General features: G+C 37.4%; 1 protein-coding gene across 4 annotated transcripts in view; it reads left to right on the top strand.

The window, feature by feature from the left end:
- Nucleotides 1–16,761, top strand: part of LOC127655796 (growth factor receptor-bound protein 10-like) — a 120,909-nt gene extending 104,148 nt beyond the window's left edge. For all 4 annotated transcript variants that reach the window (XM_052143773.1, XM_052143774.1, XM_052143772.1 and 1 more), the window contains 11 exons: nucleotides 3,197–3,312; nucleotides 4,003–4,077; nucleotides 4,691–4,828; nucleotides 5,073–5,183; nucleotides 5,362–5,460; nucleotides 8,018–8,095; nucleotides 8,486–8,602; nucleotides 9,421–9,487; nucleotides 10,784–10,871; nucleotides 10,965–11,058; nucleotides 11,576–16,761. In XM_052143773.1, the coding sequence (XP_051999733.1) occupies nucleotides 3,197–3,312; nucleotides 4,003–4,077; nucleotides 4,691–4,828; nucleotides 5,073–5,183; nucleotides 5,362–5,460; nucleotides 8,018–8,095; nucleotides 8,486–8,602; nucleotides 9,421–9,487; nucleotides 10,784–10,871; nucleotides 10,965–11,058; nucleotides 11,576–11,722 (1,130 nt within the window). In that variant the 3' untranslated portion in view covers nucleotides 11,723–16,761. The remainder of the gene's footprint in view (nucleotides 1–3,196; nucleotides 3,313–4,002; nucleotides 4,078–4,690; nucleotides 4,829–5,072; nucleotides 5,184–5,361; nucleotides 5,461–8,017; nucleotides 8,096–8,485; nucleotides 8,603–9,420; nucleotides 9,488–10,783; nucleotides 10,872–10,964; nucleotides 11,059–11,575) is intronic.

The following is a 16,761-nucleotide window of genomic DNA, read 5'->3' as shown; positions in this document are numbered from 1 at the left end:
GATTAAAGTACACATAAATTGATACACATATACAAAATTGTTGCGACTGTGGATGCTAGGGTGAAAATGTTTTATGCTTTCTAGATACAGTGACTAGAGAAAAAGTAGAGACAGGAGAGTTTTATGTTTAAAGAATCAAGTTGATACCAAATGAATTGGGTGATTACAAGTGCATTCAGCCTTGATTCATCAAATCTTCTTAAAAATCAGAAACAATTTTTTTTTCCTCAATTTTAATTTGCAACTACACTTTAGTAGCATACATTGGCAACCAAAAGTTAGGAATAATGTACAGATTTTGCTCTTATGTAAATAAATTGTTACTTTTATTCACGAAAGTGTAATTCAACTGATCACAACAGGACATTAATAATGTGAAACATTTCTATTACAATAAAAACAAATTACTTAAATTACTTCAAAGATTTTTCATCAAAAAATCCTCCATGTGCAGCAATGACAGCTTTGCAAATCTTTGGCATTCTAGCTGTCAGTTTGTCCAGATACTCAGGTGACCTTTCACCCCACACTTCCTGTAGCACTTGTCATAGATGTGGCTGTCTTGTCGGGCACTTCTCACGCACCTTACAGTCTATCTGATCCCACAAAACCTCAGTGGGGTTAAGATCCAGAACACTCTTCAAAGTTGAAGTTGAAGTTGAAAGTTGAAACTTTTCTTTTTGTTTTTCTGTTTCAAAAGTGGCTTTTCTTTGCAATTCTTCCCATAAGACCTGCACCCCTGAGTCTTCTTTTTACTGTTGTACATGAAACTGGTGTTGAGTGGGTAGAATTCAATGAAGCTGTCAGCTGAGGACATGTGAGGTGTCTATTTCTCAAACTAGAGACCCTGATGTACTTATCCTCTTATTTAGTTGTACATCTGACCTTCCACATCTCTTTCTGTCCTTGTTACAGCCAGTTGTCTTTTGTCTTTGAAGATTGTAGTGTACAACTTTGAATGAAATCTTCAGTTTTTTGGCCAAACAAACTCACTGGAGAGGTGGTTCCTTTTCTCATCAATGACATGAGATGCTGCACTAAACAATATCTCATGACCTACGCTTGTCCTGGGGGCCGACAAATATCTGCATGCCATGTGTGGGAAGCGGCCTTGATTTGCCTTCCAATACGCAAGAGTGCTATCGCTTCTTGGGATGGGGGGGTTCCGCAATATAACAATCAAATTGTTACGCGGTAGCACTCAGAGTCAGTTTGGTATTTGGGTTGCTCTCTTTTATGATCTCGTCGAACATGTCATACAACATTGGTGGTGTTCACACCTCATCCATTGTACGAGCCTTTTTGAACATCGGACTCTTTGTTGTGCGCACCGTATCCATTATCCTCAACCGGCAGTCCACTGAGTCTCATGTCTTTGGTCTCCATCAAATCAATTTAAGTTTTGATCATTTAGTGTGCCCGCTGCTTTATACCAGAATCAAAACAATGGTCATTGTATCGCGGATCAAGTAAAACAGTAGCGATGCAATAGTGTGTTTTGCCAGGGGAGATTTTTCTTTGCCATTGTTGTTTTGGTGAACTCTGTATGCTGTTCAGGGTGTCGTGTTCTCAGGTGATAAATCAAACTGGTCATACTAAAGTTCTTCGGCAACGTGCTGCCTCTCGATATTTCAGCCGAACAAATTTTACATATTAATACTTAAGAATCCTTTTTTGTCACGGTGAAGTGCATCCACACTGCAGACATGTTTACCTGTTTCAGCTTAACCACATTGTGTGCACGAAATGGAGTACAGGCTGACACGGTCAAAACACGTCATCTGAGAAACGCTAATTAAACATCACTGTTTCGGTCAATGGTTTCGGCCTTCCAAAAGTATTTTGGCCAAACCGAAATATTTTCAGTTGCTGAAATTTCGGTGCATCCCTAGTAGTCAGGTCATATTGAAGAATATTTTTGACTTCAAGAAATCCAGTTTATTAAGCTGTTACCTCACTCTCTCTGTGTATATTTCTGTGGGTGTTTGTTAGGTTGAGTTGTTGTATGACCCTACCCCCTATAGCTTCCTGTTGCCAAACAAGCTTTCTGACTGACTCACAGTTGGATGAGAAACATGTGTCCATGCAAGAGTTCAGGGGCAGTTTTTGATTGCTCATGACCAGTTTTACACTACATTATAAAAATGTTGTCAGGTAACCTAAAATGTGCTTCATGTACTGTATCATCTAAATGAATAGCTTGTTTATATTCAAAAATCATATTTAATGAGTGAATCAATCTGACTACATCAGGTTACACCAATGAAAGTTATTTTTTTCCTCCCGAAATTGGAATGCCCAATTACCAATGTACTCTAGGTCCTCATGCTGGCATAGTGACTCGCCTCAATCTGGGTGACAGAGGACAAATCTCAGTTGCCTCTGCATCTGAGACGTTAGTTAATGCATCTTATCACGTGGCTTGTTGAGCGCGCTACCACAGAAACATAGTGCATGTGGAGGCTTCACGCTATTCTCCGTGCACAACTCATCATGCTCCCCACTGAGAGCGAGAACCACATTATAGCAACCCTGAGGAGGTTAACCCAACTTGACTTTACCCACCCTAGCAACCGGACCAATGCTGCTTAGGAAGCCTGACTGGATTCACTCAACACGCCCTGGATTCCAGCTCTCGACTCCAAGTGTGGTAGTCAGCGTCTTTACTTGCTGAGCTACACAGGCCCCCCAAAGAAAGTTATTTTCAAGGATTATAATAATATAAATTGAAATAGATTCTAAAAGATAACAATTGCAAGTTACCACTTTATACATCTCATCCTTCAAAATCATAAGAGAGAGCATTTGAGAAAGAGAAAGTAATTACTAAGCCAGAGAGAATAAATTCATGCATAGACCAGATGGAAGGTTTGTTAGTCAGTAAGTCCCTGTACTGGTTAAACTGAACGGGGTGTGGGGGAGAGAGAGAGAGCGGTGGGGGCATCTCTCTCAAGACAAACTCTCTTTTCATGCTGCTGTGATCGCTCACCCTGTTTATTTTTTGTCTGCCTGGATGAATGCTAACAGACAATGATGTCATTCAAGATGCAAATATTACATCAAATTTCAGTCTTTGGTAACAAATATGCATTTTCTTTTTTTCATAATTTCCACTGATTCAGATCATTTTATTTATGCATTTAAATGAACCTGACTCATTTTAACTGGATTCTGCTTTCCCCCCATCATTCCATAGAAAGATGTTTAGAAGACCATGAGCTGGTTGTCCAAGTGCAGGCATCCATGACCAGCGAGAGCAAATTTCTCTTCAGGAAGAACTATGCCAAATATGAATTCTTTAAAAATCCTTTGGTAAGTTAATCCAAGTACTCATTTAATTATTTTATAGAATGATTCCTTATTTTCCTCTCTCTCAGCACAGGTGTAGGCGTGTGCATAAATGAAATGTTCATCCATCATTCCAAACCAGTATTATTTAGTTTCCTCTGTCAAATACAAAAGAAGATCTTAGACAGAATGTCCTGCTGCATGACAGTATGAGCTTCTCTTTTACAAACAATGCAAATGAATTGTGATTTTAAATGCCAATTCTTACTTGTAGACACAGATATCAAGTGACAGGCTTCCAGTTCACTGAGCTGCTCTCACACCCTCTCTCACACAATCTAAAAGAAAGCCATGCCAGTCTGTTTGGACTAGTAATCAAACTCTTTGTCAAACATTCAGTCTTCCTGCAAATTCAGCTAGATATAGAGATGGAAGTGAAATCTCTGGTGTAAATGTGAGATCTCAGGCACTAAACTAGAAACTGAAGTACTTGAACTACTAAAGCATTATATAATTATACAATAACCATGGATTAAATACCACTTTTGTTAGTTTGTGACTGTATTTACCTCTATTACTATGAAAATATGATGATGGGAATTTAATTTGAGATGACATGCACAGAAGCAAAATAAAATAATAATTTTCATAAGCATGTAGTGAAGTACAACATGCTTTTTTTATTTTTTTTATTTTTTACAATTATTTCAACAGAACTTCTTTCCAGAGCAAATGGTGGCCTGGTGTCATGAGACCAATGGGGCCATCCCCCCATCTCAGCTACTGCAGGTATGGCATGTGTTCTCCTTCTCACCCCCTGATCTAACATCACCCTACACATCTCTGACTCTTTACCAGATACCCCCCCACCCTCCCCTCCCCTCATGTCATCTAGCTGATAGCTCTGATAGTGAGCAAAGATATGCAACATATGTTTACATGCACATGCACTAGACCAAAGTCTACTCTCATTACACACACTCTGATAACATGCCTGGGTCTCTAATCCAGAATATCTTTTTATTCTTTTAGTTTAGTGGCACGTTGGACCTTTTTATGGATAGGGTTAGTTGAGGAATAATTTGCAGTAGAAGTAAAAGTTAGAGTTGATTAAAGGGATACTGTAGTTCACCCAAAAATAAAAATTATGTCATCATTTACTCACCCACATGTTGTTCTTAACCCATATGACATTCTTTCTTCAGTGGAACACAAATGGAGACAGAATGACTCAAGTCACCATTCACTTTTTCTGTATGGAAAAATTATGCAGTTAAAGTGAATGGGGTCATAGGCTAACATTCTGTCTTGCATCTCTATTGTGTAACATTTGTACAGGTTTGGGTGAACTATTCCTGTGCTGCCTAAACTTAATAGACCATATTCTTGATTTTACCTGCAGAACCTCTTAAACTCCAGCAGTTGTCCTGAGATCCAGGGATATTTGTATGTGAAGGAGACTGGCAGGAAATCATGGAAGAAACTGTATGTGTTTTTAAGGCGGTCAGGATTGTATTTCTCAACAAAAGGAACGTCGAAGGTAAGTTACCTTTCCTATCTGCTGGTGGAATAAAATGGCTGAAGTTGCTTGGTTTCTTAAAACTGCTTATGTTTGCAATTTTTATGCAATTTGTTTCACAGTGGTCTGTTTTACCAGTCCTATGTAAAAGTCTCTGTTAATGCCATCAGGAGCTAGCTGGGCTCCCCCTCTCTGTATGCTCTTTTAGTGCCCTCTCCCCTCCTTATCCATTAAATGACATGAGCTGTTGGCTGATCTTTCACAGGAGCCCAGGCATTTACAGCTACTTGCAGACATTGAGGACAGCAATGTCTTTACAGTTATAACAGGCAAAAAGCTGCACAATGCACCAACTGACTATGAGTTCTGCATAAAAGTAAGTTTATGTGGTCTGTTAAGAGAAATCTAAGTAGCCTATTAAAAGTTAAATGAAAAACGTAATATTATAATCATTTGAGCATTATAACATCTAACACAGAAATGCACAGTTGAACATCTAACATATTTGATTTTTTTGGTTAGAGAGGCTAATGCTGTGCATTGATGATTTGCAGCCTAACAAAGTGAGGAATGAAGTGAAAGATCTGAGGATGTTGTGTGCGGAGGACGAGCAGAGCCGAATGTGTTGGATGACAGCCTTCAGACTCTTTAAGGTTGGGAGTGGAACCCCTTTTGCCTGACTGATCTTGAAACCAGCACCCTTTTCACTGACCTATCTTAAACCTGGCTCCTTTTACTGGCTAATCTAGAACCTGCATCCTTTTACTGACTGATCTAGAAGGTGCATGCTTTCCCTAGCTGATCAATACCTGCACCCTTTCACTGTCCAAACTAGAACCTGCACCTTTATACTAGCCAATCTAAAACCTGGCCCCTACCCCTAGATCAGACATGGGTAACATACAGCCCACGGGCCGGATCATGCCCTCCACATTGTTTAATGTGGCCCGCGGCTCATTTATCGTAAAAAAATTTTTTTTGGGGGGGGGAAAACGCGTCTCCACAAGCGTTTAACATGCTCAGGGTTGCCAGATAAGAGACGCAACACCCCCAGTTTGAGATTTATACTTGCGCAAATTAGAAATATTCCGCCTAATGTTATACATATTTTGTTCAATCTGGCAACCATGCACGAGAGTGCGCTTTTTCTATCTCTCGCTTTCCCCTTTGAACATATTTAGCAATCTGTACTGCAAAATTCTGCTCAAGGAAAAGTGTTATACGGTGTTATTCTGTTGTGTGCTGAAAGTCAAACCATCGAGAAGACCCGCATCTTTACCCTTTTAGCATGTAAAGGGGTAGTGTTTTAGAAAAAATAAGTAAACTCGTCTGCTTTGTGACAAACATTAAAAGTTCTTTCAATGTAATTTTTTTTATTTATTAAAATAGACCCCTGATGTAGAGATTGTTAAACTGAATAATAAATTAACAGTGAAGTAGAGATGGTAAAATACATTTATAAGCTCAGCCTTTATTCAGTTTTTTAATGCCTGATAGAAAAGTATCTACCTTTGTAGAGCAATACAATAATTTAGGCAATTGCAGAATAGTCCCGTTAGTCACAGATACTCTTCAGAAGATTGAGTACACAACTATTTCTGGGCTTAAAAGTTAGAAAAACCAAATCAATGCAGAACGTTGCATCTCAAAAGGAAAACAATGTGGCCCCCTATGCACTACTTAAAGCCCAATGTGGCCCCTTTACCAAAATAGTTGCCCACCCCTGCCTTAGCTGATCAAGAACCTGCACGTTCTCCCTAGATGATCTAGGACCTACACCCATTGACTGGAGAATTTAGAACCTGCATCCTTTCACTGGCCATTCTAGCATCTGGACCCTTTTACTGGCTGATCTAGTTCCCAGGCTGTAACCCTAGCTGATATAGAACCTGCACCCTTTCACTAGTCAATCTAGAACCTGCACAAGTTCCCTAGCTGATCTACGACCTGCACCCTTTGACTGGCCAATTTGGAACCTGCACACTTTCACTAGCCATTCTAGCACCTGCACCCTTTTTCTGGCTGATCTAGTTCCCAGGCTATATCCCTTGCTGATATAGCACCTGCACCCTTTCACTAGCCAATCTAGAACCTGCATGCTTACCCAAGCTGATCTAAATCCTGCACCTTTTCCCTGGGCCAATCTAGAACCAGCACCCTTTGACTGGCTGATCTACAACTTGCATGCTTTCCCTATCTGATCTAGAACATGCACCCTTTGACTGGCCAATTTGGAACCTGCACACTTTCACTAGCCATTCTAGCACCTGCACCCTTTTTCTGGCTGATCTAGTTCCCAGGCTATATCCCTTGCTGATATAGAACCTGCACCCTTTCACTAGCCAATCTAGAACCTGCATGCTTACCCAAGCTGATCTAAATCCTGCACCTTTTCCCTGGGCCAATCTAGAACCAGCACCCTTTGACTGGCTGATCTACAACTTGCATGCTTTCCCTAGCTGATCTAGAACATGCACCTTTTGACTGGCCTATTTAGAACATGCACCCTTTCATTGGTCAATCTAGAACCTGCATGCTTTTTAGAGGATCTAGAACACCCAGCATTTCACTGGCCAATCTAGAACCTGCAACTTTTGACTGGCTGATATAGACACTACATGTTTTCCCTAGCTGATCTAGGACCTGCACACTTTTACTAGACAATCTAGAACCTGCAACTTTTGACTGGCTGATATAGACACTACATGTTTTCCCTAGCTGATCTAGGACCTGCACACTTTTACTAGACAATCTAGAACCTGCGCCCTTTGACTTGCTGATTTAAAACTTGTACCCTTTCTCTAGCTGATTGAGAACCTGCACCCTTTCACTGGCTAGTCTTGAACCAGGACCTTTTGACTTGGTAATCTAGAACCTCCACCCTTTCCCTAGCTTATCCAGAACCTGCACCATTTTACCGGGTAGTCCAGATCCTGCACCCTTTGCCTGACTGATCTAGATCACATAACCTTTGCCTTTATTGATCTAAAACCTGCACCTTTCCTGATTGATCTGGAACCAGCACTTTTTTCTTGGTGTATCTAGAACCCACAAAATGTTCCATTCCCATTACACTGAGCAAATTACATTAATTGAAGCTTTGCTTCAGTATGATTCATTTTGATGTTTTGTTCGATAGTACTATTTTATCTTTGCTTTTTTAGAACCTAAGAACTGTTAACTTAAACACTTATTTCCCTTTTTTTCTAGTATGGAATTCTACTCTATCAAAATTTCAAGATCCCCCAGCAGCATAAAACGTTGCTCTCACACTTCTCAGCGCCTGTGGTAAGACTCATGCTCCCTTCAACCTACTCTCTCATTTCCTTTTTCTTCCATTCTACCTCAGAGATGGAGCATTAATGACACATGTGTCAGTATTTGGGCCATGATGTCACATTATGGCATAATTGTTCATGTGTTGTTGGCAGTGATGTTATTATTACAGCTTGTCTTATTAATATTATGCAATACAGACTGTTAATTTTTATACAAATGCAGTAAAGAGATGCAGAATAACTCTGATTTAAGGAAAATCGTAAATTTGGCTATTATTTTAGAAAACCACAACCATCGATCCTGATTGATGCTGTGGCATGATAAAAAAGGTTTGGACTATTACATTAAATAGTGGTATATCTCATTCATTATTTTTTCTTCTCATATCTTGCTTTCCAGAGGAGTGTCTCAGAGAATTCTCTGGTTGCCATGGATTTCTCAGGAAGGATAGGCAGAGTGATCGACAATCCCGTTGAGGCTCAGAGTGCTGCTATGGAGGAAGGGCACGCATGGAGAGTCAGTAATCACCAATAATTGTTTGTTTGTTTATTATGATAATTTTTCACTCTGGTAATCAGTATTTCTGGTCTTCACTGGTGAAGCCACTTGAAATAATAGAAAAATGTCTCGAAATAAACTGATAAATTAACCATACATTCAGTGATAATCTGGATGAATAAACTGAATGATTTAGTGCAGGGGTTGGCTTCCCACCCCATGTATGTATGCATGTACTGTATGTAGCCTATATGTATGCATAACATAACGTGCATTTCAAAAGTCAAGTTGACTTGTGAAAATGTTTCCATTGTGCATTTTTCTAATTTATTTAATTAACATTGATACCAGTGTTTTCTTATTTACATCATGTGTTGCAAAATAAAAAAAAAAAGGTAAAAATAAAACAAGAAAATCGACTATGCTGCACTGTGCTGCGATGTCAGCAGCTCGCAAAGCACAAATGGTTGGAACACGCATTACGTCACACTTTAATAGCATTAAGATTCCCATTCAGCTCATAACTAAATAAACACGCTGCCAGATTAAGAAGAAGGATTACATCAAGTGGTAGATTGGCATGCCAGATGCAGCTGTTAGGGACTTCATATAAATAAAATATATTCTCCTCTCTCACTTTTAAACACATGCAAGTGATTAACCAATGTTGGCAAGCATTGCTATAGGTTTCCAACCCCTGGTTTAGTGCAACAATTTCCACCAATGAAAAGAACTGTATAATTTGTCAATAGCATGATTGAATAAACCAAATTAGCATGATGTTGAAACTTTATAATGGACTGACTGTGTGGTTTTGTGTCTGGGTCTCTTTTCAGAAGAGAAGTCAACGAATGAATATCCTGGGCAGCCCCAGTCCGCTTCATCCCTTATCATTAAGTGGAGGTACTACTCATTATTGCTTATGTTGAATGTTACAAACATAATTACTTGTATTTATGTCTATTTTCTGCATATTAGGATAATAGTTAAGTTATTGAAACAATGAAAGTTCGAATGGAACTATGAGAATTACTTGATCAAAAATGTAAAACAAATCAAAGCTGTTATATTTTAGCTTATTCAAATTATCCATCATTTGTCTGTATTAAAGTTCAGCACACTTTCATTCTCTCAACCAACTTCAAAAGTAGCATCCTGGGATGTATTATAAATACTTTTGAATGAGTTCCCAAGCATGCTGTATACTATCTACTTTCCCTTTTTTATTAAACTCATCCATTTAAAAAAGGATATATATATATATTTTTTTTTTTAAAGAAATGTGTACATAGGCACACGTTGTATTTGTCTACAAAACTTCAAAAATTTCAGCACTGGTTGTGTATATAAGGGTTAAAATTGTTTTGGCCTTTACCTATCAATTACCAACATACTCCTACTGTACGTCAATATCACAATTAGGGCTGTCAATCGAAATATCTAATAATGGACTCCCGATTAATTAATCGCAATTAATCACATTTAATCACATCTACAAATATTTGCTGAGAAAGCCCCTCATATAAAAATAAATCAATGTATAATGATGAAATAATTATACATAGTTATCTTTAAAAAATTTGTCAATCAGTTGGAGATTTATTACGAGCGCTTGTTTAAGGTCCCGTCAATGTACATCTGCATCAGACAGATGCTTGCGTAGCGTCTCTGCTGCATTGCATCATAAACATAACATTTTAGGTCATTGTGTCAAGTTATTTGCGCTCCATCAAGTGTTTTGAACACAAGAACGTAATGCATGTTTGTGTTGTGCTGCTGCTGAAGGGTTGTTTTGTTCTCTGTATAAACTGTGTGTTGCCCATACATTACTGCCCTCTTGAGTAAGCATGCGGTACTACAAGCTTGCATTTCTCAGGAATCTTCCTTATTACGGTCCTGAGGCATTGCGATTGAATTGCATGAATTTTTTTATGCGTTATTTTAAATACAATTAATCGCACTGAATTAACACGTTAAATCAACAGCCCTAATCACAATAATAAAAAAAAGATATATTATTTTATAATTTGTTTTTGCTTATTTCCATTTCATCAATTGAAATGAATTAGATGCATACAGGCTCTGCAACATATGCTTTCAAAGGAAAGATGATCTTAGCATCAATGTACGCAGTATTCTGTAGACACCTACACACCATCACGCTTTTCTTAAAGGCATTTTGTTTCTCCACTGATCTAGTTATCCACAGAACTCAGCTTTGGTTTCATGGTCGTATTTCACGGGAGGAATCCCATAAGATGATCCATCAGCAGGGCAGAGCGGACGGGTACAGATCAAAGCTCAATACTTGTTCTCAACATGCTGCAAGATGCAATCTATTTGTTGACACTTAAATGCTTCATTTTCTTTTGTCCAACAGAATGTTTATCTTGAGGGACAGCCAGAGCAATCCCAAGGCATTTGTACTTACACTGTGTCACCACCAGAAAATCAAACATTTCCAGATTTTACCGGTGAGCTTATCTGTTCCTAATAGCATATTAAAGCTGAAGCATGTAATGTCTGCGGCTCTAGCACTACCTAACGCAATTACTAAATTAAATGTGTTTTCAAACGGTGAAAATGCACGCTTAAGTATATTGCCAAGTATTCATTCAAATAGAATGAAAACATTTTTTTTAATCAATATTTTGTCTTGTTGTCCAGTAAATATGTCTAAACAACCTAAATCAAGATTAAAGTACTTGTGAAGAACAATTGTCTGAGATATTATGACTTATATATCTTAAATATATCTTGTATTAAGTTTATTTTTCTTATATAATTTTTTAACTTTACTTAAAAATATTTTGCCAATGCAGTAAAAAGGTTTTATTGACTTACACAATTGATATCTCAAGTAAATGTGTCTTTTATATATATATATATATATATATATATATATATATATATATATATATATATATATATATATATATTTTTTTTTAAATAAATAAATAAATATCTTACTCTTCTTCCCTCTCTTTCCAGTGTGAGGAAGACGGTCAAATGTTCTTGAGCCTTGACGATGGTGCCACCAAATTCACAGATCTGATCCAATTAGTGGAGTTCTATATGCTGAACAGAGGCGTTCTGCCGTGCAAACTGAAACACCCCTGCACCACTGTGGCCTTATGACCCCCTATGCCTAATTCCACCTAAAAACAAACACTCAGACGCTGTGTGTGTGCTGTGTTGTAATGCTGCGCTGGAGAAAAGCACACCGCGAAGAAAGAGAGGGAATCAAAACATGAACGCAAACAGCAAGAATCTACTTGAGGACATAAAGCTTGTGTGTTAGCTGCTGAAGAACCTCTCAGGCACCTGCACACTTGACCATGGCCGGAGCCGGTTCTCAGGACAATCATCCGAAGGGAGTCTGCATGATCCACGATCTTAATCATATAGATACGTTGGTGGTTTTGGGAAGACCAGCAGAACACTCATCATATCAAATCATATGTTTTTTTTATTTGATTTTACACTCTTGAACCAGGATCTACCAGGCTATGGTAATTGTTGCTTTTATAAATCAAGCAGGTTTGATCGCCTTTTTGTTCAAGAAAGGCCTGTGAGATGCGGACTGTCGATTGGTGGATTCAGTACTGTGAAAAGGCAATGCCTTTAGATTCATGCTTTATATCCCTGCTCATTCGAGATCAGTTTAAATAGGATTGGACAGGTTTCTTGTACGTTTTTGTAAAATGTGGGGCTATTTGCTCATCTTTTAGAGCATAAAACTCTCATGCATAAATGCCTTTTGCCTTCACTGACTGTTAAGTACTTGGTTAGTTCTTCATCCATCACAAAAATAAGCTGCACCGCCCTCTTCTGTCCCTTAAAGGTATAGTTCACCCAAAAATTTAAATTAATTTACTGACCCTCATGTCATTCCAAACCTGTACGTCTTTCTTTCTATTGTGAAACACAAAAGGATACATTTTAACCTGGCACTTTCTTTTTATACACTGACAGTTCATTGTGACAACGGCTGTCAAGCAAAATAAAAGTCTTCTAAAGCCATACATTAGTGAGATTATCAGTTAATCAAATCAATCAATATAAAAAAAATCAAGGTATTTATTTATAAAGCATAATTTCTACTTTTTTGATCCACAGAAAACAATAATATCCCACGGGTTTGAGTTTTGGATATTTGGTTTTGGGTGAACTATCGCTTTTGAGAGTGCAAGCAGAACATGGTTTCTCTGCAGATATCATCACCACTTCCATCAGGAAAGGTGCCTTGTTTTTAAAAAGGAGTTTATTGAGTTGAGTGAAAAATAACCACTAAACCCTCTGCTGGAAGCTCCTCTCTGTCAACAGTCTATCAGGAGCCACCAACTAAAAATGGGAATCTCTAGAACTGCTGTCACCTTCAGTCCCAGCTCTAGTCCATATGGTTGTCGACTCTTTCTCCATGTTTGGAACGATTGTCTTGAGGACGGCACACTGTGAAGCCTGGGCTACAGAACACCCACAGAACGGTGGGGTTCCAACTTCTATTTTGCCTTGTCCATGGTAGCGGAAGATACAAGCAGATTTGTAAAGATTTTTTGGTATTGTGCCGCAATGTTAGGAATGAGACATCTTTTTAGTATGTTCTTCTAATGTATATAGTTAGATTGAGAGGGCATAGTACCATGTCTTCAAGTTCACCCGAGAGACCATTATGTAGAAAAATGCAGATGATGCAATCATTTTTGAGTTTTGTTTTGACAAATGTATTTATTTATCCGGATTCGAATGATTACTTGAAATTTCGGTTCGTTTTTTTTCTCAGCACTGTTCACTCCACTATTGTTCTTTCACATTTTCATGAACTGTTTGGATCTAAGTTAACTGGACAACTAGACCCCCTTTCTTGAACCATCTAATACACTGCAAAGAATCATTTTCTTAATCAGTAGTCGTGTCTTGTGTTCCAGTAAAAAAAATATCTAAACATCCTTAAAACAAGTTCAATTTACTTAATTGTATTATCTAACTAAATTTAGTGATAATTATTCATACAGGACAACAGATAAATAAATAAATAAATAAATGTGACCATCAGAGACCCAACATAGCAGAATTGCGATGTTTGTAAACTGCAATTAAACAACACCTATTTTTTGTATTACAAATTGTAAAAAAAAAAAAAAATTGTAAAATACTAATGAAAAAGCTCACACAAAACAAGTATCACAACAACAGTTTTAGTGGGGAAAAAATAATATTGAATGTCACAGCTTGCAAAAGTAACACAATAGTCACCTCAAACAGAGTTTTCCATTGACTGCCATTGTTTCCTGAAGCCCAAATGCTTAAAAACATGTTGTATAATCAGCAGCTTCTTAAAAACATGTTCAAAGTGGACAAAGGAAAATAAATCATCAAGGTGTATTCTCAAAAAAAAACAAACAAAAAAAAAACAATAGTTATGTCATCCTACACAATTTTGCTTTGTGCCGATATGGGTGTAGTTTGCATACTGTGTGTCATTTCTTTGTGTTCAAAAGTGGGGTGCAGGGTAACAAGTTAAGAAAATTCATTTCTGTAAAAAATCTTGTTTCAATTTCTGGCAAGTTTCCAAACTATGTTAAGCTTCTCTTAAAAGAGTAGTTTAGTTCATGTCAGACAAGTTTAGTTGAGGATAGGATAGATCATTCTCTCTTCATACTTCCCCAGTGAACGATCAACCACAGAAAGAAACGGCAGGGCTAAAGTCAGCGCTATTAAATGTCTGAATATTGTGCTCAATGCTAAGTGCTCATTTAATTCAAGCTTGTTTTGAGGGTGTGTGTGTGTGTGTGTGTGTGTGTGTGTGTGTGTGTGTGTGTGTGTGTGTGTGTGTGTGTGTGTGTGTGTGTGTGTGTGTTTAACGGCTGTGTACTCCGCTTCAGGTGGGTCTTGACTTCAGCAAATGAACAGACAAACACAGGAATTCTCAACTTGACATTTTGTTATCTTTATATTTCAGGGTTTGACAAGTGAAGCTATACATCAGCCAGCCAAGATCTAAACATTTCAGTTATATATGCAGTTGCTTAGCATTTTCTGTTTCAATGCACTGTGATTCTAGTGTAACAATATATTTGAGAAATTTGGATGTATTCAGTTTAGAGATATGTTTTTCTGAGACATCAATTATCAAGTGAAAAGATTATGATTATGGATTCTGCCATATGGAAGGTAAATCTTTTAGTACATTTAGATCTTAATTTGCCTGTTAAGTAGTCCGCTTTGTGACTGTTGTGTCTGATGTCACATTTCCAAACACTGTGGATGTCATTTCTGAGTTAACACAGTGATACACTGCAATCACATTGTCCGTCGTTTTCTTTCATCTTTTTCTCTTTTACTAGAACATGTACGATGCAGCTCAACTGGAAACACGTACATTCCACTCATACACAAGTTTCTAAGTCTGTAGATATCACACTGAATTTTTGGATGCAGATTTACTTTCCACAGTGGCATATGAAATGTAGAAACTTGCATTTGTATTGTTTGGTTACATGTGTAAATATCGAATCTGTTCTATTTTATGTTTTATATTTGTCATGCTAATGACCTTTAAGGATATGTTATGTTTTGTTCGAGCAAAAAACTTGACTCTGAACTCATTGAAGGTCATCATTAAGCTAAATTGCTATTTTGCAAAACTCACTTATTCTAATAAATACACTTATTATGAAAATGCTAACAAATATATGCCTTGTAGATACTGTAGAATACGTTTCTTTGATATGAATCAAAGATGGAACATTTGAGTATTTCCCCCATTGTTTTTGAAAGAAGCAGGTAGCATCATTTGTGACATGTGAACTGAGAGTTGATCGGTGAAAGAACTAAATGTCATTTTTATATTTAAAAGAAATGAATGTAACTGGGTTGCTCAGGGTTGAAGTGGAGGCTGTTTAAAACTGGTCCTGTGGACCAGCAAGACGACTTCTGTATTTGTTCTTTTTATTACACCGGTGTAATTCATTTTATTGGGACATTGAATACACCAGACTGTTCGTTCGATACTCTGTTCATTTCTTTCCTCTCTTAGTGAGTCTCTGACCTTCAAAATACTCAAGATTCATCTGGAATGACTGTGTAGGATGTGATGTATCGTAATGCATCCATCAAGATATCGACCAATTTAATACCAATTATTTTGATGGCAGATAACTAACATGCAAATCCGATATTAAATCATCAGTATCCACTAAAGAAAACAGTCTGTTTAATGAAACTTATACTGTGCATAATCGACAAAGAATTAACTGAACCTGTTTAATTGGCAATATACACTTGTCCAGGGCTCTTCACTTAATTCATATTAAAATGTATGTAACTTTTGGAATCTTAAACTTTGCACAATGTGTCTTCAACTATGTGAGTCCATCTCTGTTTTGGGCTATATCTAACTTTTATTGGTAAACCTGATATTAAAAAAACAATAACTGATGAAGTGTCCGTTAAAAACATCAGCCAAACAGATGATCTCTACTTCATCTGCAATGTTGTCTCTGGTTCTGTAAGCTTCTGTATATCAGGTGCCTCAAAACCACCCCGGCTATTCTCTGTCACTCTCTTTACTAATGTAGACATAAAAGGATGTTGATCAAGGTTGTGTGTTCATTTAGTAGTTTTGATGGAGGAGGTCATGCTTTACATTAGTGTCCATGTTACAATGTAATTACATTATTCAATCGTAGGTACAGAGTAATTTGAATGAACAACTTAATTATAATTGTATTTTTATTATTTTGTTGATCTACTTGTAATTATTGCTGTTGCCATTAATCCTAATAATGAATATTGTGAAACATGGGTACTGAAATAAAGCAGACCTTCTGCTCCGTAAACGGTACTACACGTCACAGTATATCAGAAACTTTTCTCATCTTTCAGTAATATTTCCTGAGCTTTGTATATGTTAAATAATTGCAACAAATAAAAAAAGATCATGACCATAAGTGTAAGTTAATATAAATATATACAATTTCAGGGAATGTCAAACACACACACACACACACACACAAAGGGAAAAAAGGTTTCTCCTTCCTCAGATTCTGTATTGATAATGTGTTTTGCTTGCTTGTGTAAATAGTTGAATGGCTTACAAATCCTAATTGTAACCTTTTCAGGTATTTTTGTACAAGTGATGACTGATATATTCTGTGTAGAATAAAACATTAATT

The sequence above is a fragment of the Xyrauchen texanus genome, chromosome 15 (assembly GCF_025860055.1).
Source record: "Xyrauchen texanus isolate HMW12.3.18 chromosome 15, RBS_HiC_50CHRs, whole genome shotgun sequence".
In the NCBI taxonomy this organism is placed as follows: domain Eukaryota; kingdom Metazoa; phylum Chordata; class Actinopteri; order Cypriniformes; family Catostomidae; genus Xyrauchen; species Xyrauchen texanus.
The sequence above is the reverse complement of the archived record's forward strand: the minus strand, read 5'-3'. Positions and strand labels throughout refer to the sequence as shown.